Raw genomic sequence first — 27708 nt, 5'->3', positions numbered from 1 at the left:
ATTATAAGTTATGCAGGTACATGCATGTCTTTATAGGCCAACAAGGAGCTATTTTTGGCAACTAAATATAATGAAATAAAATGATCTTGTAGTATGTCAGTACAATGTCCATTAGTTCCATTAATTTATCAACCACAAATGATTAATAATTATATAAAACACATTTAAAAAAACATAACATATTCACAGTCAAACATTTGGAAAAAGGTAGAGAAATATACTGTACAAAAATGTGCTGGGGTTCATTAACAAATGGTGAAACACAAAGTCTTTGTAATGTACCACTGCTTTGTCATTAAGCCAGAAAAAGTTATTAAATTGTATGTTCAGTTTCTTATATCCGGGCATCTTTTTTGTAATAGCAGATGGAGTTTTTACCTTGACGTGTCTTTTGAAGAAAGATACTTCATCTGAAGAAGACTGCAGATGGCAGTCAAAACATGCCAAAGTAATAACTACTGTACCAAAAAACTTGTCAACATATAAGAAATTGAACATGTATTTACTAAGAACACAGTGAATTCATTCAAGCGGTTATTAAATTGTCATTGCTGGTACAGGTATTTGTGCTTGAAACATGATTACTAAATTCGTGACAGATTGATATGTTTTCACATGCATTGCAGCTATTGTCATCTAAAATAAAAAAAAAACACAGTTGTGTGTTTTCTGAAGGACTCACAAATATTTTTCAATGGATGTTTGACTCGAACACAGTGCCTGCGGTAGACAGCTGCATCCTGCAAAAGTGTTTTTAACCAGTGGAGGGGACAAAACACGTGGGTTTTGTGTAGGATATAGTAGAGAATGTGTAGTTTGTGTGTTTAACTCTTTGTGAGTTGGTGTGAATTATAATAGAGTCCCCTCTTCACTGTGACTGGCCACATGAAAAGGGGAGTGGTCTTAATTCCATTTAGCGACTATGGGGTTGTGTCAGGGGGCAGCTCAAGTGGCTGGAGGCTTGATGAAACACGCACACATGCAGTCTGGCACCGGCAACCTGTAGGAATGATCTTCTGAATGCTAATGCTTTTTTTCTTTTCTTTTCACTGAATGGTTAGAATCTGCAGAGCTTTAAAAGGATTGTTTAAAGTTGGATGCAATTAGGAAAATAATCTTTAGAAAGTTTGGGGACCCTTCGAACCGCTCAACAAGATGGAAAGTGTATTGAAGATGTTGCATGTCGACTTGCTTCTGTTAACTGTCTGTTTCGGTGTGGGGACAGCACGTTCGGACAGCATTGTGGGTAAGAGACAGTATCAGATCCAAAACGGGCAATGCAGCTACACCTTTCTGCTGCCTGAACAGGAGAACTGCCAGAGCTCAAGTAGTGGCTACAATTATCCAGTTCAAAAGGACGGGCCTACAGACAATGACCAGTCAGTTCAGAGACTACAACAGCTGGAGATGGTTATGGAGAACAACACACAGTGGCTACTCAAGGTAAACTACTGTCTGCCTGCCCTTTACGTCACATACCATTAGAAGCTGACCTTTGACTCCAATGTACAATTACTACAGTTAAGGAGATTGAAGCCTTGATTTTTACAACAGATAACCTACTGGAAGATCTACGTAGATTTTAAGTCAAACATTTTAGGAAATACTGTGCAAAGGTCCATGTTAAACAAGGTAAATAACATTTATGTGTATATATTAGGCCTGCAACTAACGATTAATTTGATAATCGATTAATCTGTCGATTATTACTTCGATTAATCAATTAATAATCGGATAAAAAAGACAAACTACATTTCTAACCTTTCCAGTATTTTATTGGGAAAAAAAACAGCATACTGGCACCAAACTTATTTTGATTATTGTTTCTCAGCTGTTTGTACATGTTGCAGTTTATAAATAAAGGTTTATTAAAAAAAATAAAAATAAAAAAATAATAAAAAATAAATACAAAAAATTGCCTCTGCGCATAGCATAGATCCAACGAATCGATGACAATTAATCGGCAACTATTTTTATAATCGATTTTAATCGATTAGTTGTTGCAGCCCTAGTATATATATATATATATATATATATATATATATATACATATATATATATACATACATATATATATATACATATACATATACATATATATATCCATATACATATATATATATACATATACATATATATATATATATATATATACATATACATATATATATATATATATATATACATATACATATATATATATATATATATTATTGCAGTGGTTCTCAAACTTTTTTCACCAAGTACCACCTCAGAAAACACTTGGCTTTCCAAATACAACCATAATGACCAACATTAAAATACAGCATCTTAGTAGGCCTAAATAGCTATTAAAACAAGGCAAAGGTTTTATTTAGTAAGTTAGTGCATATCGCAGTTTAAACAGTAACACTGTGTTTGAATATAGGAAAATAAAACTGTTACATTACAATATTTAACTTAGTGATTATTTGGCATATCCACTAGATAGCGCCCGCGTGCCATAGTTTGAGAATCACTGCACTATTGTATTTTAAATGATTTTGATTACAGCTTTTCAAGATCATGAAAATCATACTTTTTAAAAAAGTATAATAAAAAAAAGAAAAGATTAATGGGCCGCGCAATGTGCATGCAAATTCCTGAGATTGTGACAGTGAAACAGATGACGAGCAAATTACTTTGGGGTTTCATCATGGGGTTGCTACTTTTTATTTTACACAGCGCTCGCTAGTATTTCTAGTCAACAATCATTAGACTAAACAAAAAAAGTAAGACGTACGGGCAGAGTCACATAATTGGCCAACAAAACGGAAACCGCTGTTGAAAGCAGAATGTCACGGAAATTGACTTAAATGTGAGTGAAATGTCATTGTGAGTACAACATACATTTGCTTGAGAAAATAACGTGTCCGATACAGCTCATTCATCCCCGAACCACGTCCTAAATTAAACAACGTCAAGACGGCCCCTTGAAACAGCTACTTAACTATAAAGTTAAAGCTAGCAAGAGCAAAACAAACATATACCCACAAGTTGCACAACACATTTCATCTGCTTTTGTAGTTGTGAACGACATCATCAATGTAACATCAATGTACAAACAGAACAGCAGTTGCAACTTGAGAGGCGCTTTTTATTTTATTTTACAGCCTCAAATTGTCTCCTTACTCGTCAAGCTGAGAACAGCACAGCACACTTCCTCCCTTCACAATAATAGCGCGGTGCACCACAATCGGTCTGACTGCCAGACAAAATAAAGGCTACAAAAAAGTACCTTATACAAGCATAATCTACTTAAAGCAGTTATTGATACATTTACACAATAATTAGGCGTTGAACTAAAATACTGGTCAAAATTGTTCAGGATTTTTTGCATTTAATTAAACATTTTATAAAAAAATTCCCGATTGTCAGCACTCAGGTGAAGGCTAGACAAGTCGCCACCTCATCGCAGGGCCAACACAGATAGACAGACAACCATTCACACGCAAGGACCAATTTATTTGAAACAATAATCACACCCTCTAAGGTTGTAAAATAGGTGTAAAAGGTTAAAAACGGAATTTAAAGCAATTAAAACAGAAACATTTAATTGTTTAATTGTTTTTTATATTGCTATTGTTACTTAAATTAGTTCTTACTATATTGGTATTTTACCTGTAGTTTTTATGTTACTCATTTATATCTGTTTTTTAGCTACAGTATATTATTTAAAGTTGAGTTTTGATGGTACAATAAACTCATATTTTCAAATTCATGAATAATCGCGTTATTAATCGTGATTACAATATCAATCAAAATAATCGTGATATTATTTTTGCCATAATCATTCAACTCTACTAAAGACTTCAACATGGGTCCACAATTCTAAAAGTGTACCCAAAATTCTGTCTCACTAGACATGTTAGGGATGGTCCAATTGAATACACAGAAATGATATTGATTTTACTGACTAAATTTAGTAACTTGGAAGAATAGAGAAATTGCAGAGTGCAATTTGTGCGACTCGAGTGTCTCAAAGGTGCCAATAGCCACACATTTGCTAAAACATTTGTAAAGGCATCATGGTAAAGAGTATGCAGAGATTTAACAATTAACTATACTAGAAAGACTGGTGAGCCACAACAAGTAATTCAAATGATTGCTGTTTTGGAGGATTTCATTGTATACCTTCAGCTAGTAGGGAGTCTGAGACGCTCTCCAGCACAGCATCCGGAGGAGCAATAAGAGCAGACTGACAGCCGAGAGGGATAAAACGTCAAAATTCGTATGCACCTCACGTTGAGATAAATTTGTGAGTCCCTTAAGAGGACAGGTACAATGTGCCCATTGGACATTCTACTATTAGTATGTTAATTTACAATTATTTAAGTAATTTAACATTTAAATTGTTTTACTACATCATTGAGCTAAACCCCATACTGGTGAACTATCTTATTGTGCACAGTTTCCTTTTTCATTCATTTTAAGTCTTATTTAACCTAGTTCGTACAAACCTTTGCATCCTTTTAAAAGGGTGCTGTTAGGTCTGATGACTAATAAAAAATGCTGTTAAAAGCTTAAGCGTTTTAAAGTTTAAATATAAAGCAAAAAAAGGATTGCACAATGTGAGCCATGCTTTGGGCATTATCAGTATTAGACTTTAAAAAGTTGTAATGGGTAGATAGTACATGCTTTGAAGCAAAATGTTAGTTTTTTTTTAATCACCAAATGTAAAAAGACAAGGTTAAAAAAAACTCCCTGCTTTCACAAAACTTTTCAGATGTATCTGAATGTACGGTACTTCCCTTTCAGTTTGCTGAACCATTCCTTGAAGGATGAAAAAATGGGGCTATTTTTTGCGGCGCCTTTTAAAAAAGTGTTTAATTAAGCGAGCCAGAACAGACACTTCACAGTTTGATCGCACAATTATATTCTCGTAACAGAACCCAAGCAACGATCCTTTACAAAGAGCAGCTCTGTGGGGAATTTATTTGATGCTCTTCATAAAGCAGCTCCACCAAAGAAAAAGAAGAATTACTGATCTTTTATATGTATTCTAGCGCAACAATTTTTTGAGTAGATCGGTTTTAAGACGCTTCAATCAGCTGCACGAAGCAAACAGTTCATTTCACTACGAAACGGATCAGAAAAACACTGATCTGGTGTGTTTTTCCATTATGAGACATGTAGGTAGAATAAGAACCATGTCAGGAAAGTTCTATTATCATGATATTGTAGTGCTAATTAATTAATTAAACATACCTGTACAAAACAAATGGGAGATGGTACATTGTGTTGACAGTACCGGTAACCATGAAAACATAAGTTTCCATTTTAAAGGGGTTGATGAATACAGGGGTGCTGAACAGTGAGAGTTTGGCAGCCACACTTATATCAATAGACTGTCACTGCATCTGCAGCCTACTAACACCAGTGTGTCACGATGGACTAAATCATGGGTTGTATTGTAAAGCGCTTTGGGTGTGCGAAAGGGTATAAAGTCTATCTAATTATTATTATCACAGTATAGAAAACAAATAAACCATAACATGCATACTGCACTAAAAAGTATTACATCATTTCTATTTTATGCATTTCACAAATTTAACTTTAACTCATCACATAAACACACAATTTGTGACACCATGAGGGGGAGTTCTGTTCCTTGGGTGAATATGGGGGATTAAAACTCAAATGCTGTCATTTTTTCTTTAAAGCCATACTTGCCGAATAAAACTTTCTGATACGGGTGAAAACAAGTGTACCGGGTATCTACTTAACTGAATAACTCTAAAAAAATAAAAAAAATAATTAAACTAGGTCATTTGATTGGGTTCGACGACGTGTCAGCAGGTTTTCAGTATTAGCGTCTTTAATCATTCTTGAACAATACACAAACATATAACTAGGTGGCAGCAATGCTCGGATTATTCAACATGTGGAGACAGAAATATGACAAAGTATGGTTTTACTGTGATTACAGGAGGTAAATTATGATAAATAATATCAGAATCAGATATATTATCCCAGTATGTTTAACACACAAGGAATTTGACTTGGTGGTAGACAGTGCTCTAGTTGAAAAACGCAACATCTACAAGAGAGCACCCCTCAAGTAGAATAAGCTCTTTATGTGAAGCAAGTGTTAGTCAATAACTAACTTGACACGTACAGATAAATACATTGGGTATACAAATATTTTGTCCCTTTGGGGGGGCATGACAGAAAATAATTGCGAACCACAGAATTTAACCATCACTTCCTTCCAAAATGAATGAAAACAATATAACGTCATTGTAATTTATCGAGTTTCAATGTGAGTTTCAACATCAGGTCAAGTAGTATTTGCAGTAGCTAGACACCAAATTACTGATAGGAGACTACTCTTAGCTGAATGGGGAAATATTTTGAATATAAACGGACCAGGAAATGTGATGTCACATTTTTGTGTGAATGAGGAAGACAGTTATTTTTAACTGGATGCCTCGGGGTCCAGCGGAGTAAACAACTGATTAGATCGTTAGCTGTAAACGAGACTTCCTGGCAAGAATTCAAAAGGCCGTCGACTGTAGATGTGTCATTTAGAGTCACTTAGCCGTCAGGCGATGATGACAAACTAAATATGCTAACATTGCATCTTTTTGATGTATTTGTAAAATTGTTATGCAAATTGTTTGCAGATACAATATATTCAACTGAAGCGAGCTTCCAGTTCTAACCTATGTCATCGTGTCATGAAGGATGTAACTCCTCACTCAACACTTCCATCCTGTTTACGAATCGTGTGACCTGATTGCCACTCAGGAACATAAAGCAGGAAATAACTTAATGATTGGTCTTAGTCTAAATCTGGCAGTACTGTAAGGTACATAAGAACATATAAAGGTAAAATGACAACAGTGACCTTTTCCCATCCTGACACTGTATGATCATGATTACAATTCTTTGGTTAAATTGTTTGAGTGGATCATCGGAAGTAAGACAAGGTCTTATTGAATAATATGCAGATACCTTAGTTATATCAGCACAATATGTTTATAGCTTCAAGAACAACTGTACATTAGTATTATGTAGTTTAAACTGATTACACAAATAAGATTGGTATTGCACTGAATCGGTGCTGCCCGATGTATAGAACATGCCTCTGAGACAGGAAAGTGGGCCAATATGGACTTTGGGACAGATTGGAGTCCCTTCAGCAAGCAAAGCATGGTATCAGTGTTTATTTGGTCCTAAGAAATGTTATACTGCATATATGGCTGTTTATTGATTGTGGTCGGTAATTGGTTTTATCAAATAAAGATACAGTACTTTACAACTCTCAGAACCTTTCCTTTGTTTTGTGCTACAGCTACAGAACTACATCCAAGGAAGCATGAAGAAGGACATGGTCCAAATTCAACAAAGTGCGGTACAAAATCACACGGCTACAATGATTGAAATAGGAACAAACCTGCTTAGTCAAACTGCAGAGCAAACAAGGAAACTCACCAACGTTGAAGCACAGGTAAGACTGGCCTTGATGCAACAGTATAAATTGACACTAAGACAATCTGTTCATACAAATATAAAATACATTATGTGTTGATGGTCCGTACAGCTACAATGTTAGAATATGTGAAAAAACAGGAATGAATGTGTCAGTTTATTATTGTGGCTTCACATCAATGACCTTATGTGAGCCAACTGTACAGCATTTCCTGTTATTAGCACACTTGTATTCCCACAGAAAGAGTATATCAGTTTGTCACAATCAGACATCCGTCTTTTCAAAGACAACAGATCCATTGGAGAGACAGTGTTAGAATCCACGTAAACAGGCTGCTTTTTGCTGAGTTCAGTTCCTCTTAAACTGGGAAATTAAAGGCAAAGTCCCCAACCTGTTAATTTACCAATTGTGGGATACACACATTTTTTTAGTTTCCCCAAGTTAAGGTACATCTGCTCCATTGGAATTTTGTTTCTCTTTCCTGTCACATTTTTCCATTTCGCAAATGGTGGTTTTTGTTCACTCAAGAGCTTCAAAATAAGCTTGTGTTGACCTAATCCAACAAAACAGGGCACAGCCAATTAAGTATGGTCAAAAATACAGAACAACATTTTAGGACTAAACTTGTGTTGCAAATAGGGATGGGTACTGAATTTGGTACTTGTATAGGCACCGACCGAATTCCATCGATACTACCAGGTATCGATTCACCCAAAACCAAACAGTGCCATGTTTCGGTACCTTTATTTCACGTGAACGCTTCTGGTTGCGCTGCTCTGCTGGCAACTCGTGCTGTTGCCGTTTCTTATTTCCTGAGTGTATTCTTTTACTCTATGTTGTGCGAGTGCAATAAGTTTGTTTTGGCAACAATATGGCGACTTTCGGACATAAACTACTCTGGTGCGGACATCCTGTTAAACAGCTGCTCAATCACGAGCGGCCGTCGACGAAGCTGCTGCTGCTGTTGTTACTCCAAAACCACAAGGCTGTCCCTCTGTCAATGGAAGCAAGTCCACCGGCTGATCTGTCCTATCATGTAAAATACAAGCGGCTAGGGGAAGACAACGACGCAGGGAAGGAAGAAGAGGGGTATACCGCATAGTGGCTGCGAAGAGGAAACATCAGCGCTGCCTGCTACATAAACCGATGTCCGATCGCTAAAGAAGAAAATGGATGAGCAAAGTTTATTTTAAGTACAGGAATCAAACGTGACGAAGTTCATATAAACATTGCTCCATTAAGATATTTTGCGGACTCTCATTGAGTTGGAACCGTTTCTTTTTCATCCGAGCAGAGCTGTCAGGAAGAGTCGAGGGGGTGTGGTCGGTCTGTGAATGTCAGCTGATACAGACTGTAAGCACAGCCGATAAAGAACTACAATGCCTGTCACTGAGATCCATCTATCTCCCAAGAGGAATTGCAAATGCATGCAAAGTCTACTTTATAATAAATATTATAAATAAGACTCAGAAGTAAAAAAATAAATAAAGATTTAACAAATAGACCAAAGTTATTTTCAGCTTGTTGTTAAACCTCTAATAAAAAATATGTAAATTATTATTAAAAAAACAATATTTAATAACACCAGAAATCTGTACTGTATCGGTTGAAATGTGAACGGTGCCCGTCCCTAGCTGCAAGTGACTTTCAGTGTGCTGCAGGGAAAGGGAAAGATTTGCACGACAAAATCTGCTTTGCTACGAAGCACTTTTAGAACAGCAGCATTGAACAATATTCTGGATTCTTTTACATCATTTATTCTTGAGGGACTAACTTTTCTATTTTTGCAAGCAGTGTTTCACCATAGGGGCCATTAATAACACACATTTCCCAGTGCTTCTTTGTTGAGATTTAGCTCATAACCCATGGGAGCTGCTGGTTACTTTGATCTGCACATCACCAATGACAACACAATGCTGCTGTGAGAGATACTATATGGGTCTACAATAGGACAGTTTACATTCTGAATGATGAGTCTGAGTGGATCACAAATTGTAATCAAGAGTTTTTCTGAACAAAAGGTCATCTTAACATTAAATGGAACTGTTACAAAAATACAAGTTATGCATAGGACTATCTTCTTGTATTTCCAGATAATCTGTAAGCACAGGACTGACTATATTCTTGTGTTTCCAGGTAATCAATCACACGACGCGACTCGAGCGACAACTCCTTGAGAATTCCTTGTCAACAAATAAGTTGGAAAAACAACTCATTGTCCAAACCAATGAAATAAACAAGCTAAGCGACAAAAACAGGTGAGGTTGTGAGAGCAATTGCCTAGTTTTACAAACACACTTTTTAAACAGCACTTTTAGACTATTAACATACACTACTCATCTTCTCAGCTTACTGGAAAACAAGGTAAAAGATTTGGAGGAGCAGCGGAAGGGAGAGCAGAAGGTGCTTAAAGAAGAAAAGGAACAGCTTCAAACATTAATACAAAGGCAGACAGCCATAATTGGCGAGCTGGAGCAGCAGTTGCTCAGAGTGTCATCCAACAACAGTGTCTTGCAGCATCAGCAACAGGAGCTCCTGGAGACTGTCAACCACCTAATTTACACCTTCTCTATCGGCACAGCCCGAGGTGGGTCACCAGACAATAAACTGAATGTATTCTGTCAGATTAAAAATATATTTTTTAACTACTGGGGGAAATGAGACTAACCACAATATGTATCAATATGACACAAATCTGTAAGCTATAATGGACATTGGCAACCAATACATAGCTGATGTAGGCTTTGTGTTAAAAAATGAGATTAGCTATAGAGTGCAATGTTGTTTAATAGAATCAGTGTGCTGTGAACCAAACTCGGTTGTTTTTCAATTTGCAGAGACAAAAACCCCTATGATGCAGGATACGCCCACCACATTCATGGACTGTGCTGCGGTCTTCAAATCGGGAAACACCAAGAGTGGGGTCTATACTCTCACTTTGCCTAATACTACCCTGGAGGTTAAGGTGAGAATAAAAAGTTTTACAAGATAGTTCTTATGACACATCGTACTTTTACTCAGGAACCCACTCTCCACCCATCCAAGGAGATTTGGTCCATAGCAGCTTTGTCCTAACTGTTCAAACATTTAAAAAAGTCAAACTAAACTGCCTGAAAAGTCCTATGATGATGTGGATGCTTGAGCTAAAATTCTGATTTCCTTAGATACTTTTCAGCATGAAAAACCTGACTATTTGTGAAGCAAACTTGATGCCACTGATCAGTTCTAAATCAGAATCAGCTTTATTGGCTAAGAGTGTGAGCATTTGCAAAGCACGGTAGTATAATTATTAATTGGTCCATCCCCCTTTTCCTTTTGTATTCAGGCTTTCTGTGACATGGAGATGGAGGGAGGTGGTTGGACGATACTACAAAAACGCTTTGATGGCAGTGTTGACTTTCACCGTACGTGGCAAGAGTATAAAAAAGTAAGGAGCGGCGAAGTGGGAAATTCTTTCCTTGAGAAAAACCTAGGCTACAGGATTCAATGCAAATTCACAAAGCTCTTCAAGATTTGGATAAGAGTGTTTTCTGGGTTTAGTGACTCACATTGGTTTAGAGCTGTGGTCCCCAACCGTCTGTGACGCATTTGCTACCGGGCCGCACAGAAACATTAAATATTTAAAAACGACCACATTTTCTACAACTTTACTTTCGCCTGTTCCACTAGACACACCAATAGGCTTGTTCATAGATGTACAATACAACTCCTGATAGGTAGTCACCATTTGTTTTATCTTTGTTACATGCAACAATGCACAATAATGAACATGTAATATGTAAATTTGCCAGATTGTAGCCAAAGGCTAATTTTGATACTATTTTAGATCCTAATTTATAGTTACTTTCATTCCTGTGTTTACCGAACCTCCGTTCTTATTGTCTGTTATATGTTTTATATATGACATGCTGTCTGTCGCCTGTGTTGATGAGCCAAAGACAATTTTCCACCTTGGTGGACAATAAATATTTATTGTATTCTAAAATAAATACACACACGCATATACACATACCGTATATGCTTACACACACTAGGGTTGTCCTCATACCAATATTTTGGCACCAATACCAAATTGTATTTTGATACTTTTCAAAATAAAGGGGACCACTAAAAAACATTTCATTATTGCCTTTATTTTAACAGAAAATCTTATGATACATTAAACATATGTTCCTTATTGCAATCAACAAATAATTTTGTCATAAAATAAGATAGTGAACATTTTAGACAACTTCTATTTTCTTTCTTTCTTTCTTTTCTTTCTTTAGTTTATTTCGAACATGAACACACTTGCATCATAATACATCACACAATTTCATATCATTTAATTTTACATCATGCCCGAAAAGGAGTAGGAAGAAGCAAAGCTTATTTAATCCTACCCCTTTCCCACTTCAAGCGTTTACAAATATATAGAATCATTTACTGACCTTTTTATATAATAAAATAACATCTATGAATTAGTACGGTATACAACAGTTTTGTAATATGTAATTAATTAATTAATTCAGTCATTATTAACATACTGAGATGAAGAATATCTTATTTTCAATAAGGTTGAAAGCATTTCTCATAATTCTTCTTTTTTGTACTCTGTAAGCACTATTATTTTGAACAACCTCTTAAACTGGATCATATCAGTACAATTTTTAACTTCTTTACTTAATCCATTCCATAATTTAATTCCACATACTGATATGCTAAAAGTTCTAAGTGTTGTACGTGCATATAAATGTTTTAAATTATTTTTTCCTCTAAGGTTATATTTCTCCTCTTTAGTTGAGAAGAATTGTTGTACATTCTTTGGTAGCAGGTTATAGTTTGCTTTGTACATCATTTTAGCTGTTTGCAATTTTACCAAATCACCAAACTTTAATATTTCTGACTTAATAAATAAAGGGTTTGTGTGTTCTCTATATCCAACATTATGTATTATTCTAACTGATCTTTTTTGTAACACAGTTAGCGAATGTAGCGCACATTTGTAGTTATTTCCCCATATTTCTGCACAATAACTCAGATATGGCAACACTAGCGAGCAGTAGAGAATATGTAGTGATTTTTGGCCCAGGACATATTTTGCTTTATTCATTATTGAAATGTTTTTTGCCACCTTATGTTGTATGTTTTGTATATGAGGTTTCCAGTTAATTTGATCATCTATTAATACTCCCAAAAATCTAGTTTCTTCTACCCTTTCTATGTCTACTTCGTCTATTTGTATTTGTGTATGATGCTCTTTTCTACTATTACCAAATAGCATTATTTTAGTTTTACTGAGATTCAAAGATAGTCTGTTTTTGTCAAACCATCTTTTTAATTTGTTCATTTCTTCTGTTATTATTTGTATTATCTTCTGTGTGCTCTCTCCTGAACAGAAAGCAGTTGTGTCGTCTGCAAATAAAACCAACTTTAAGTCCTTCGTAACCTTACAAATGTCGTTTATATAAAGATTGAACAATCTTGGTCCCAGTATTGACCCCTGGGGTACACCACAGGATATATCTAGCCGTGTTGACATATTTTCACCCATCTTTACATATTGCTTCCTGTTGGTTAAATAACTTCTTACCCAATTCAATACCAAACCTCTGATGCCATATCGTTCTAATTTTCGTATTAAAATATCATGATTAATTGTGTCAAATGCTTTTGTTAAGTCCATGAATACTGCGGCCGCACATTCTTTACCATCTATTGCATTGGTAATTTCCTCTGTTATTTTGGTTAGTGCTATTGATGTTGAGATATTTGCTCGGAATCCATATTGGTTCTCCACAAGCGTCCCACTTTTGTTAATAAATAAATCTAATCGACTATTGAATAATTTTTCCAAGATTTTGGAGAATTGTGGAAGTAATGAAACTGGTCTGTAGTTAGTAAACTGGTGTACGTCTCCATTCTTATAAATTGGTACGACTTTTGCAATTTTCATTATATCAGGGAATTTACCGGTTAAAAATGATACATTGGTGATATATGTCAGAGGTTCTGAAATGTCTTGTATAACCTTTTTTATCGTTACCATATCTATTCCATGACAGTCGGTTGAGGTCTTGGATTTACAATTTTTTACAATTTTGATTATTTCTTCTTTTGTTACACTTTTAAGAAACATGGAATTGGGATTTCTGTCTATGAGCTCACTCAAGGCCTCAACTGACCCATCATCTGCATTTGGAATTCTTTGATCCAGATTTTTTCCGATATTAACAAAATAATCATTGAAACGTTCTGCTATTTGGTTCATATTGTCATTTTTTGTATTTCCATTTAGAAAGTACTGGGGGTAATCTTTCTTAGCACCATTTTTAATGATGCTATTTAGGATGCCCCATGTTGCTCATGTTGTTTTTGTTCTTGTTTAATAATTGACTGTAGTATTCCTTCTTACATGTTCGTAGTATACCAATTAGTTTGTTTTTATATTTCTTATACTTATTTTCTGCCTCTATAGATCTCTGTGTTATAAATATTCGATACAATGTGTTTTTTTTGTGACAAGCATTTTTCAGTCCTTTTGTCATCCATGGTTGGTTGTTTTTCTTTTGCTTCTTACTACGTTCTTTCCATGGGCAATGTTTATCATAGAGTGTAAGAAATTTTAGTAGTAAGTAAGCTAACAAAGGCTCCTAGTGTGGCTACTGATGTTTGCAGTAACATTGTGTCTGTGTCATTTCCCATTCTAGTTCATTAAAATTATGAGGGACAAGCGGTAGAATATGATTTATTAATCTACTTGTTCATTTACTGTTAATATCTGCATACTTTGTTTTAACATATTCTATCTACACTTCTGTTAAAAGGTAATAAGCACTTTGTATTTAGTTTTTTGGATACTTCACATTAGTTTTAGGTGATACTATACATTTTGGTATCAATCCAATACCAAGTAGTTACCGGTACATGATCATGCATTCGTCATAATGTATGTGTCCAGTGAGATATTTCCTGACTTCAAAAACAATAAAAAAAATGACAAAAGATTTTGTGATAATAAAAAATGTTGATGTTATCATTGTAGTATCGACGAGTATCGGCTCTTGTACTTGGTATCGTTACAGTCGATGTATGTATAGATCCACCCATTTGTTTACATTGAGGAGCGCTATCTTGCTTTTAGCGGTTACCTATTGTATCCTCTTACGGTGTGTAGTGAAGCATGTTTAGCTGTTACTCTTATTGCAGGGATTATACTTGTAAGAAACGTACTTGATTTGTCGCCATGGAGGCGAGGAGTAGTAGCCGACTGCGGATGGACGTTACCTGCCAACTAGCTAGTTATGTTTTAAAGCATCTCTTGTAGAGCGGGGCTTCAGTGTTTGTAGCTTCACATTTATAGTTTGTTTTTAAACCAAAAAATGTGTCCATTCTGTCTCCACACTGTGTCTGATTGTAAGTACTCCGTACATATGCGTTGCCAAACTTACGCCACTGCTGGTATTACCAGCAATGTAATGACAATTGTAATAACAATTATTTTATATATATATCTGTGTTGACCCTGCGATGAGGGCGACTTGTCCAGGGTGTACCCGCCTTCCGCCCGATTGTAGCGGAGATAGGCTCCAGCACCCCCGCGACCCCGAAACGGATAAGCGGTAGAAAATGGATGGATATGTATACATATACATACATATATGTATATATACATACGTATATGTATACATATGTATACATATATTATTAGGGGTGCAACAATGAACCGTATACATACATACATACATATATATACACAGTATATATATATATATATATATATATATATATATATATATATATATATATATATATATATATATATATACACACATACACTGTATATATATACACATACAGTATATATATACACCGGTATATACATATATCTATTTATATACACATACACACATATATACACAAATACATATATACACATTTACACACACACACACATATATACACAAATACACACACACACATATGTATACCTATATACACATATGTATACCTATATACACACACACACACACACATACATATCATTCAGTGGAAATCTACTATAGTTAAAATAAGGTTGATGCTGGAGGCTGAATAATAATATATGAGATGCACTGTAAATGAGATGTTTTCCCAAATATGCAAATTCATAAAAAATAAACCCAGCAAACCTGTAATGAAATTTTGCTAATAGGCAAAGATAATCTCTCACTGTAGCAAGGCCACATTCCTATGTTGTACTGTAATTAATCCTCGAACTGAACAACACCTAATTTAAGTAACCTGTGTGCTTTGTGCAGGGTTTCGGAGATCCTTCGGGTGAATTCTGGTTAGGAAATGAATTTGTCTCCATGCTGTCAAGCAAGCACTCATATATCCTACGGATCCAATTGAGTGACTGGGAAGGGACCTCTGCATTTTCCCAATATGACCAGTTTTCTCTTGATGGTGAAGGACAGAACTACAGGTAAGCCAAGTTCACAACATTTAATTACTTACTCTGGGTAATAAATGTGTCCAATACCAGGTGGCATTTATGCTTGACATTTTTTAAGCTTTCGGTTAAATGTGTTCGCTCATATACAGTAGTTATTAGCAAGCAATCTGTATTATCATCTACAAAGACATGTACCTGGAGATAAGTTGATTAGCAACACTAAATTGGCCCTAGTGTGTGTCTGTCTATCTGTGTTGGCCCTGCGATGAAGTGGCGACTTGTCCAGGGTGTACCCTGCCGAATGCAGCTGGGATAGGCTCCATCACCCCCCGCAACCCCGAGAGGGACAAGCGGTAGAAAATGTATGGATGGATGAATAATACTTTTGTTCTTATAAGTTTCCTTCCTGATTAGTTGGAGTAAATCACGCTATTCAGTCGCTCACAGCAAAGCAATCAATTCCGAACACAGACAGTTTTTAAAAATTATTTCCTTCAACCACTTCATTAATTGACTTACTAATATTGTACAAATGGGCGTGGCAGTGTAAGCACCGCAGCACAGATTAACAGAGCTGTGGTTATTACGGTTTACTTCACAATTTATTTATTTTTAATACCAAATACTGGTATGTAATGTATCAGCTGATGTAGTTATGTAGTTGTAAAAAAACTAAAATAAATTTTTTAAATTTTATTTATTTATTTTTTTAAAAAGGCTGATACCGATAAAAAAAGAGGCTGATACTGATATACCGTATTTTTCGGATTGTATGGCGCACTTAAAATCCTTTAATTTTCTCAAAAATCGACAGTGCGCCTTATGTAAGTAATAATTCTGTCTGTGCTAACCTACCTTGAAGCCATTTTATTTGGTACATGGTGTACTGATAAGTGTAACAAGTAGATGGCAGTCACACATAAGCGATACTTGTAGACTGCAAGATGACGCCAGTAAACAACACCAAAACTTTAAATTGAGAATATAGAACATTACACACGACGCTCAAAATGTCAAAAAGTTTTAGTACGACTTTGGTAAGCTATGAAGCGACACCGCTTGATGGATTGTCGGAGCATTACGGCAACCGTAGTCAGAGGTGCTGTGTTTCAGCATATAAGTATTATTATGGTGTGTGTAAGAACCCCAAAATGGCACCATTTACGATATTAACGGACAGTAATCATGTAGACAAATACAGCGTGAGGACGTTTACATTGACGCAAACGATGGTATAGCTTGCATTTTGATTTTAATCACCGTTTTACGCTTGGGAAACGGAGTCTTTTTACAGCATAAGAAGCCCAAACACACCTCGGAAATAACAAGTGTCTTGCTGAGAAAGCTGAAGGTGCTGGAGAGGCCAAGTATGTCTCCTGACCTAAATTCAATTAAGCAACTGTTGGTCACCCAAATGTTGAAGGAATCTGGAAGAGCACAAGGTGTTTAACGTCTTCCAGCTCCAACATTGATGTCATCATGGAGGAGTGGAAGAGGATTCCAGTAACAATCTGTGCAGCTCTGGTATTTTTTCAGAGGACAGTAAATCTATACATATGAAATGGTTGCGGAAATGTGAGGTGTGTACTAATTTTTATGATATACTACTTTATAGCTAAAAGCAAAATAAGCAGAGTACCGTCTTAAAAGTACACACACGCACACAAATTCCATAAAGCTGCCAGATTGCGTGAAGTTACAAAACAGTATGTCAGTTGTGTTTTGAGGAACAACAGTAACAGACTTCCTTCTACTTCTTCCTTAATATTTCCTTTCCCATTCTACAGGATACACCTTAAAGGCTACAGTGGAACAGCAGGCAAAATAAGCAGCATCGGGCTGCCAGGAAGTGATTTCACTACAAAGGATGCAGACAATGACAAATGTGTTTGCAAATGCTCACAACTGACAACAGGGGGTAAGTAAAACACTTATGTGATGTGAAATTTCTAAGCACTGGATAAAATGCAAAAATAAGTGTGGGACATTTTTACATTCCTACTCTCCCAAACGATTCTTGGCACATCTTCTAAAAATCTTGGAAATTCATTATAGGAGCTCCTGTTCTTTCTTGTCTGGTCAAGGAGCACAATTAGGGCAGAGTTAAACACTGATCAACTCTAGAGGGATTTCAGTCACTATACCAGCTGAGATTAAAGAGCCTGGGAACAGATTTTCCTTTTCTCCTTTTGTAGCTTTAAGGTCCTCCCTCCATTGCCTTGTAAGTGACTCTGCTGCCAGAATTTGTGTCTGCCACTGCATTAGAGGTCTGTCAAGTGAGCATGAAAGCAAAAAAATCCTAACCCTGTTCTTTTTCCCAAGAGAGGTCACTCGCAGAAAGCTCTTAATGCATATCATTCACAACTAAACAGACTGAAAGGCAGAAGAAAGAGAACAGAGTTGCCAAACAAAATGGAAGACCAAATATGTATAAAAAACAAATGTAATCTTGCATGCAAATAAGCTTAAGCAGAATGGCAAAAGACAAACCACAGACTTAATTCTTTTTAATTGTACAAAGAATATCCACGAGCTTCAACTTTAAAGAACCAGTAGAGTGAAAAACAAGTTGCCTCTGTATTGAAGCTATTATCAAATATATCTGATTTATGACACCAAAAGACTTCTAAAGTTTGCAGATAAATAGATATGATCAAAAAAGTATCAATCCCACAGAGATTCCTGAGCAATTTTAAGAGATAATGAGAAAGCCAGTAACGTGATCATGTGACATCGCGCTAGGAACCACAGAGCCCTTCCCCATCAACAACAATGCTAATCAAGCAAACTTTGTGAGCACCAAAAATGATTACTTTTGGAAAAATTATGATCCAGGTCTTTATATTTTTGAGCCCGAACAAAAAGAGAATGAACAATACGTTTTAGAAGCCAAGTGATGGGTGCAGTTTCATTGTGACACTATAGCATCTAAAGCATTGCTAGGTGCTAAACATACAAATTAACCATAACAAACCAAAATAAACCAAACACTTACTAAAATATTTCCACTCTCGCTCGGATGTCGACCGACGAGACGCCGAAATAATTCCGTTTAGATGAAGAATTAATCACAATCCTCACAAAAGGTTAAAAAAAAGTTCCCTGCAGGAAGCAACTTTTAGGGTCTATTTCTCCATCTCGGGGACATGAAAGTCGACAAGCCTGTCGGTCCATGGCCACATTTGTCTACTACCAGGTGACAGATGCAGGAATTATAATCTAGAATTTACTTTTAGTAAGTTTGAGACGAAGCAGAAACAGCCGTCGACTCAGTGTGTCAACAATAGCATCTTAAGCTAGTATTAGCTCACTGCTATCAATGCTGCGCTAAAATAGACCGTCTGCGTTGGCGCTTATAATAACAATACCACTTGTATTTGGTTAATTTTCAGGTCATGACATGTAAATAGAGTATTGTTAGAACTTTCTGGATGTTTTTAGAAAAAGTATAATGAGCGCAACAAAGGACCATCGATCTGTTGACTCAATTGTTCGCTAGCTATTTACGATTTCGAATGCATAAAAAAAGCCAAGCATATGTGTTCTTGTTTTACATAAGAATTGTGAATAATGAACACAGAACACCACATCTCTTTCCAATTTTTGCGTATTTCCAATATAACTGATCTGATAACATGATCAGAGTGCAAAAGCGTTACCACCTTAATGTCAATCCCCAAAAATAGCTGAAGGTATACGGAGCGGTTGACTGAATTTGTGACATTTTGTGATGTTTAAACGGTGTTTTCACATACTTTGTGGATTGTAAATACAATTGGATATATATATATATATATTTACTCTACATGCAGCCCCTTTCAGCCCCCGAACAAATGTTTTTAGCCCAATGCTGCCTCCAAGTCAAAAAGTTTGTCACACCTTTTCTATGCAGTCAAACCTTGAATCTGTTCTGTGTTTCAGGTTGGTGGTTTGATGCTTGCGGGCCATCCAATTTAAACGGCATGTATTACCAGCAGGGCCAAAACTCCAATCGCTTTAATGGCATCAAATGGTACTACTGGAAGGGCTCAGGATACTCACTGAAGACTACAACAATGATGATCAGACCGACAGACTTCTAGGTTTAACCATTTTATGTGTCACTCACACTTTAAGCAAGATTGGGAAGGAAACTCAGACGGACTTGCGCAAAAGGCAAAACAAAGCTATGGAGTCCACTGTAGACAAAGCACCATGGGGCGTTTCTAAAAAGACTAGAAAAAAAATTATTTTGTTATATATGTTGTACAATGACAATAAAGATTGTATCTATTGGGGAAAGCATCATTTGGTGCATCAGCAAGTTAAAGATCTAAAACGAAACATAACATTAAAAAATAAGGTATTTATTAAGTTTAGCCATAAAAAAAGGATCTTATAAATAAACTGAGCCATTATGTTTAAGCATGTACAATAATTACTTACTACAAATATCGATATACATTTTTGAGTGGAAATGGTACAACAAGAACATGTTGGCTCTATATTTATTAACAGCTTTGTATTGGTTACTATTGTAGATTTTTTAAAAGGCAAATGAGAACATAAGCTTAACCTTTCAGTTAAGATAACATTACTTGTAGGGATCTTCCGATCAGTGTTTTATGCTGCCGATTCCAAACATCCATCAATGAGATTAAACAGTACCAATACCGGCAGTCCGACGCTGATCACATGTATTAACTGTCATCATTTTCCTACATTTAAGGTAAATGGTACTGTCAGTTTAACACAATCAACACAATATTTAAACGTGTTTGTTATTCTCTTTTATTACATACAATTGTTTGAGAAATATGAAGTCAATAGTACAAAATAATTAATTATTATAGTACTAAAAACTAACAGTATATGACCAGAGATAATAATATTTGATAACACGTAAGATACTAAGAAATGCAGTTGTTTTGCTTTAATGGAGGCGATTATTATTAGCTTAGCGGCTCCACACTGTGTATGGAGACACATAATTAGCTGCTCGCAGCTTGCCTACCTGAGGTTTGGCGTTGGTGATAGGCATTGGGAGGCATTAATCGGCAATGGCTGATCACATGTTTTTTCATGAAAACTGGCTGACCGGTCAGCACTTCACCAATTTCTTGCGGTGAATGTATCAGTACTGTGCTGTATGTCTTTTTTTTTAAATATTATTTATAAGTGGCAAATTTTTTTCTTGCTCGTTTGCATCATTCAGTAAACTGCTTTCATTTGGGGTGTCCAAAGTGCAGCAAGGGGCTTGAAGCTCCTTTTTTTATAAGTCCTGAAAATAAAATGAATTCATTATTAATTTTATTGAGGAATATTAGATATTACACTATATAGTTACAATACAAAGCTAAAATATGGATGTTTTGTTTCTATAGCTTAGCATATATTGGCCCACAGATTGGTTTTAGCATCTTTAATGTACAAAAAATGCTAACGTTTTGCTATTCTATAGCTATAAGGTTTGGACATTATTGACATTCAGAATGCACTGTAGGAAAATAATACTACTGAGAAATAGACACGACAACTGAAAAGAGGTAGTTCCGCGAAACACACGAGAGAGCAAGAAATGTGACAAAAACGTGCTGACATTTGTCTACGTCAAAAGCTTGTAGTCCCTCACTGTGGCAGGCGAGCGGACAGTGACTCATGAGTTCAGGAAGAGGCAACATCCACATTTCTCACAGGATACTTCAGAAAAAACAAGCCCACTGAAAATGGATGGCTGGCAATAAAAATTTGCAGGCGGAAAACTGACCTCCGCCTTGCACTTATGAGCAATTATTGGCGGCAAAAATGGTTTGCACAGTGAACATGTTTGACAATAGTAATTAGAGAACAGATGTTGTGCAATGCAAAGTGTATTTGTCAGAATTGAAAGAATACAAATGCTTAATTTAAAGTGCAAGATGAACGGACATAATTAGAGTAGCCTAAAGCTTAGCTAAATCAAGGAAGATCTGGAAAAAGGCACTTGTAGAAAGAAGCACATGCATGCATATTCATCATTGTTTTGATATTCAATACGTGTCAATTTAACTGTTTGTATATTTGTTTTCATCTACAAGACTTGAGTCATTCATTTATCACACAAATGTGCACTGGTGTATTTCAGATTCAGAAGTACTTTATTAATCCCTGAGGGGAAATTGATTAATTTGCGTTTTACACTTCCTCAAAGTGGGTTTTATAGATTTTTTTTTATGTTCTGAAGCTTTGTTTTTAAATTATATTGTGCCGAGAAAGAGACTATTTATGTGGAAGATGAATAAACTACTAAAATGTTCAGCTGAATTTGATTAATGCATGAACAGTCACTGATCAAGTCAAGCTGGAATAACATCTAGTACTGGTACAAGTACTCACCGGTGCTGCCGGAAACTGCTCTGAAAGTTCAAATGGTTCCTCTGGAAGCCATTGCCTTTGCTCCAAACTCCACAGAATCTAAGAATCAATAACAAACATCAACTTCTGGTAATGTACTGATGGACACACCGACAACCACCTACCCATTCAAAAGAGATGATCCAGCAGCCACGAGCAATGCCCAACAAAACATTGATAGTCCGCCTGTGTTCCCCAGAAACCACGTGAGTTGTGCTCTGGCATACTCGATTGGTGATGGAAAAGCCACCCAGCGTTTTCACAACTTCAACCACCGTTTGCTGCTTGCTAGATGAGGTAAACAATAGTAAGAGTGTAAAAGAAACACACTAATTACACATAAATTATCAAAACCCAATAAGTGATTGACATTTATTTTGCTTCTGAATGTAATCTTAAGTAGTACTTACTCAGTAGGCATGCTTGTCATGACCAGTGTTCTAAATGACTGCAACACATTACACAGGAGATAGAAATATATTAATATTTGGTTATGAATCATATTTTATTTGCTATCATTTTGCCTTTAAATACCCGTTAGTTTGTTTTAATTTAGACAGCTACATTAAACTTATTTTTATTGCAATAGCCACATACGTGTGACTTTATGATAGCTTAAACCAGAGAAACTTGTGAATGTTATGCACAAAATCAAAGTATAGTTGCCCAGAAATATCACACCTACTGAATTTGAAATGGATTACATATATAATAATTAAAAATGTAATAATATATATTTTGCCCAATATATATTATCATATTTATGTATTACGTAATTTATAATCTACCGGTACATACTTTATAATTACGGTACTATACATACAGAGCATTCACAATATTATAATAATATACCTAGATATATATAGTCATCCCACACCACACCGTGCTTCAAATATTGTGGTTTTACCACATAACATACCAAATGGTTTTAAAGCAGGAATTTACAACATTTTTACGCTAAATTAAACATTTTCTAGCATAAAATTTGATAAAAGTGCTCAAAATATCAATACTACACTAGTATTGGCCACTAGATGAGACCAAACAAATCAGATCACGCTGTTCAGTATCACGGCCACTGATTGGCTCAGCCACAGCCAGTATTACTGTGTTGTGTAAAGGTGACACAAGGGTGTTATTGTCTCGAGAGCCCTCATAATGTATTTAGAGGGTAGTAAAGAGTGTTTTAATGCTCTGGGTCCAAGAAAGATTTGATTTATAATTACTGGTTACTTTGCGGAAATTCTTTCATTGCTGCCATGTCTGGAACCAATTTAAAGCAATAAATGAGTGATTACTGTGGACAAAAGTATCACACAATTAATAAACTAATGAATTACTTTGTACACAAAGTGATCCAGGAGAGATTCAATAAGGTATGCTTGGATGCACTTGGTGATGAAAAACCTGCACATACAGGACTGTCTCAGAAAATTAGAATATTGTGATAAAGTCCTTTATTTTCTGTAATGCAATTAAAAAAACAAAAATGTCATACATTCTGGATTCATTACACATCAACTGAAATATTGCAAGCCATGGTCAGGACACCAGTTACTGGTGGTTTCGGCACTGTGGGCAGGTGCCAGATCATGCTGGAAAATGAAATCATCATCTCCATAAAGCTTTTCAACAGATGGAAGCATGTAGTGCTCTAAATTCTCTTGGTACACAGCTGCATTGACTCTGGACTTGATGAAACACAGTGGACCAACACCAGCAGCTAACATGGCTCCCCAAACCATTGCTGACTGTGGGAACTTCACACTGGATTTCAAGCAACTTGGATTTTGCTCCTCTCCAGCCTTCCTCCAGACTCTAGCGCCTTGACTTCCAAATGAAATGTCCAGTGCTTCTTTTCCATAGCCCAAGTCAGACGCTTCTAGAGATTTAGAGCACTACATGCTTCCATCTGTTGAAAAGCTCTATGGAGATGATGATTTCATTTTCCAGCATGATCTGGCACCTGCCTACAGTGCCAAAACCACCAGTAACTGGTGTACTGACCATGGCATTACTGTCCTCGATTGGCCTGCCAACTCCCCTGACCTGAACCCCATAGAGTATTTGTGGGGTATTGTGAAGAAGTAGCTGAAAGACACCAGACCCAACAATGCAAATGAGCTAAAGGCCGCTTTTGAAGCATCCTGGGCATCCATAACACCTCAGCAATGCCACAGGCTGATTGCCTCCATGCCATGCCGCATTGATGCAGTAATCCGTGCAAAAGGATTCCCAACCAAGTACTGAGCGCATTAATTGACATTTTCAAATGTTTGATTTTGTTTTGCTGTTATAAATCTTTTTTTTTTTACTTGGTCTAAGGAAATATTCTAATTTTTTTAGATACGATTTTTTAGTTTTCTTAAGCTGTATGCCATAATCAGCAATATTAAAATAATAAAAGGCTTGTAATATTTCAGTTGATGTGTAATGAATCCAGAATGTATGACATCTTTGTTTTTTTAATTGCATTACAGAAATAAAGCACTTTATCACAATATTCTAATTTTCAGAGACAGTACTGTATGTCTGACCCATTGAACATATTTAAAATGAACTACAACAGAGATGATGACCAAGCAGTCCTCCAGCATCACTGACTTACAATGTTCCTCTGGATGGGTGCACAAATACTCGCAGAGACTACAATCCAGAAAAACAGAAGGCGTAAAAGCTGCAAACCAACTACCAAAAATGTTCTTCTACTTTTCTTTTAGTAATTGCAATAATTGTGTGACGAAATACTTGTCTAGGTAGCAAGGACAAAGATCCACATCTAACAAGAAAACCGGATAGAGCCTATCACACAAATTGCAGCACAGAGAACCAAAAGAGCATCAAAGGCATTGAAGCAAAACTGTAAATGTTTTATTTAGTCTTCGGATCCTGAAATAACCAACCATAACGCCTTAATAGGCCCAAACAGTGTTTTGATATTTAGTCCCCCAGTGATGAAATTAAAATATATGATGTAATATATTGTAACTGTATTAATGTTCCAAATAAACTTAAACCATAAACAAGTTGGAAGGGCTTAGAGGAGCCTGCCAATGAAAATTATGTCAGTAAGCCCCTCTATGTTAATCTCAACACAGCTATAACTTAAATACTGATAAGGAAGCTGGAAAGATTATTTTACCAACATATCACAACCACTCCTCCACTGGTACCCAATTATGCAGCATTGTACTGTATACCAAGCTATTTGATAACTTTGGGACTGTAATGCTTATTCAAAGCACTTTCAAAATACATCAAAACAAAGATGCATGGTTGATCTCGTGAGAAGAACATTAGTACAGAAGAATGTGTTGCAAATAATAAGCCTGCAACAAAGTGTCGCTGTGAAACGCAGCACTGCCTTACTTACACAGCACTTAACTTAGTGATAAGTTCATGCTGACTTATGTCTGCTACTCGCAACATGCTGAAAAAGATCAGCTTAAAAGAAATCCATAGAGGGACAAGGTTGCCCAGAGTGATAATTTTGAAGTAGAGAAGAGCTGGAATACAAATGTCAATGCTTGACTTCTAAAAGAAAATAGTTTGCTCACTATGATCAGGTTGTGTATTAAACATTACGCAATACTCTACGGCAGACCTGGGCAAATTAAGGCCCAGGGCCACACGCGGCCTGTTAAGCTTTTCAATCTGGCCCGCCGGACATTCCAAAATAATTTTTTTAGATCTTTAAGATGGAAAGTGTAGCTGCCATTAAGATGTGCTATGATGTTTTCAAATGACCGTAAGTCTTGAACTATACTAAGTATATCAATGGTTGGAATCTGCGCTTTTGCATGATGTACTAGTTACTATGGTAATGTAATTAGTTACTATGGTAATGTAAGTCACAGCAGCTCAGAGGAGGCACCAAGCAGTGTGGGTGTGGAGCGTTTCCACAGAGCCTGAAATGCAGGTGTCAGGGACAGACCCGGAAGTAGATTTATACAACAAAGTTCTAAAGCTTAGTGATGTATCAGATATATCAGATTGTAGGTGGGTTTGTTTTGTACCCTTTGAGTTCATATTTTGCTGTGTTTGTTGCATTTTTGTTGCTTGATCGTAAAATATGTCGATCGAGAAAGGGTGTGTGACGTTCATATGTTGTCAATATTCAGTGTTTTGTCCTTGATAGTTAATATCGTAAATCCCCCATTCTTTATTTTCATGTACATTCTGGGTGTCTCATTTAGTAAAAATTAATTTAAATTCCATTCCGTTTTTTAAGGCGGTCTGTCATAACATTTTTTTGGTTTCAGACATTATTGTGAGATTTTGTCTTAAGTGTTCCTAAAAATAGATATTCCGGCCCCCAGACACATTTTTTTCTCAAAATTTGGCCCCCGAGGCAAAATAATTGCCCAGGCCTGCTCTATGGGGTATAGGATGCAATGTTTAGCTTTTTTCAGCTGCATCATGTTGAGTTTACAGCATAAAGAAAACAAAGACCAGGTCACAAAGAGGAAGTTATATGCTATCATCACAGGGGGCTAAACACAGGAAGAACCCGAGGACCAGACAGACAGAAGCTCCTTGGCCAGGAGAGTCAATTCCCGACATCAATGGAAGCTAACAGCCTCAACAAGGAAATGTATCTAAATAGGAGTGACACACCACCCACATGCTAGGCGTGTGATCCTAAACGGTCTGTATCATGGAAAACAATGCCTGATAGTATTACATCATATTTTGCAGCTGCAGTACAATTGTGTCCAAGTGAATTGGGAGGAAATTTAGGCAGAGTGGAGCACCACATAATGATGCAGCCTGTCAAAACCAGCATACACTGTAGCCTGGAACATCTGAACAATTACTCTGAGACAGAATTGATCAATTTAAGTACCTTTGCTTTGTTGATTTTCTCACTTGTGTCGGTGTGCTTATTCTGATTCTCCCGGCCTTCAATTGGGAGCTCAGTTAGAGCAGCTGCAGATTTTTGTTCACTTCCTTTGCCTAAATTGGTAACAAGGCATAACAAGTGAAAACCGTCAAACACACAAGCGACATTGCGTTCGTGCCATAATAGCTGACCTCAAACTAACATTACACCCAATAAAAGTTCCTAAAGTACCATACACAGTATTAAACATGAAGTAGAAAGTGCACAGATACTGTATTATTACTACCGTTATGCACACACAGAGTATTTCATATGTAACTGATATACCACTTAGAAGTCAATGTTTATGTAATGCCACTTTGCTCAAATTGTCAGCTATTCTGCATGTTAGTTATTAGCGTGAACTATATTGTTACACAGAGTTTATTAACAGTAAATGTGTCCTCAATGTTTTTAACACATTGAATACAAAACCAGAAGAACTGAGTAAATGAGTTGCTTGTAAACATGATACTTTATGGAGTAGTCATGGGCATTTTTTAAACAAATCTTTAATACAAGAAATAATGCCACAAAAACATCTTAGGTAAAAAAAAAGTAATTGCATTGCAGACATGTTACAGG

The 27708-nt window shown here is 36.2% G+C and overlaps 2 protein-coding genes across 3 annotated transcripts in view; one reads left to right on the top strand and one right to left on the bottom strand.

The window, feature by feature from the left end:
- Positions 1-27708, bottom strand: part of mcph1 (microcephalin 1) — a 56092-nt gene that overhangs the window by 17621 nt on the left and 10763 nt on the right. The window contains exons 10-13 of the mRNA XM_061955183.1: positions 27088-27197; positions 22652-22689; positions 22367-22529; positions 22224-22301 (exon numbers count right to left, since the gene is read on the bottom strand). Coding sequence (XP_061811167.1) covers positions 22224-22301; positions 22367-22529; positions 22652-22689; positions 27088-27197 — 389 coding nt within the window. The remainder of the gene's footprint in view (positions 1-22223; positions 22302-22366; positions 22530-22651; positions 22690-27087; positions 27198-27708) is intronic.
- On the top strand, positions 966-20204 carry angpt2a (angiopoietin 2a). Of its 2 annotated transcripts, XM_061955070.1 has the most exons (10): positions 966-1246; positions 1349-1443; positions 7316-7471; positions 9590-9711; positions 9802-10040; positions 10291-10418; positions 10779-10880; positions 15733-15899; positions 17657-17787; positions 19791-20204. In XM_061955070.1, the coding sequence occupies exons 1-10, from the start codon at positions 1156-1158 to the stop codon at positions 19949-19951; spliced, it is 1392 nt and encodes a 463-aa protein (XP_061811054.1). In that variant the 5' UTR covers positions 966-1155; the 3' UTR covers positions 19952-20204. The 2 variants fall into 2 exon arrangements, with proteins under 2 accessions (XP_061811054.1, XP_061811009.1); XM_061955025.1 differs by having other exon boundaries at positions 966-1443.

This window comes from Nerophis lumbriciformis, linkage group LG02 (genome assembly GCF_033978685.3).
Source record: "Nerophis lumbriciformis linkage group LG02, RoL_Nlum_v2.1, whole genome shotgun sequence".
Lineage (NCBI taxonomy): Eukaryota > Metazoa > Chordata > Actinopteri > Syngnathiformes > Syngnathidae > Nerophis > Nerophis lumbriciformis.
This window is presented reverse-complemented; position numbering and strand designations above follow the sequence as displayed.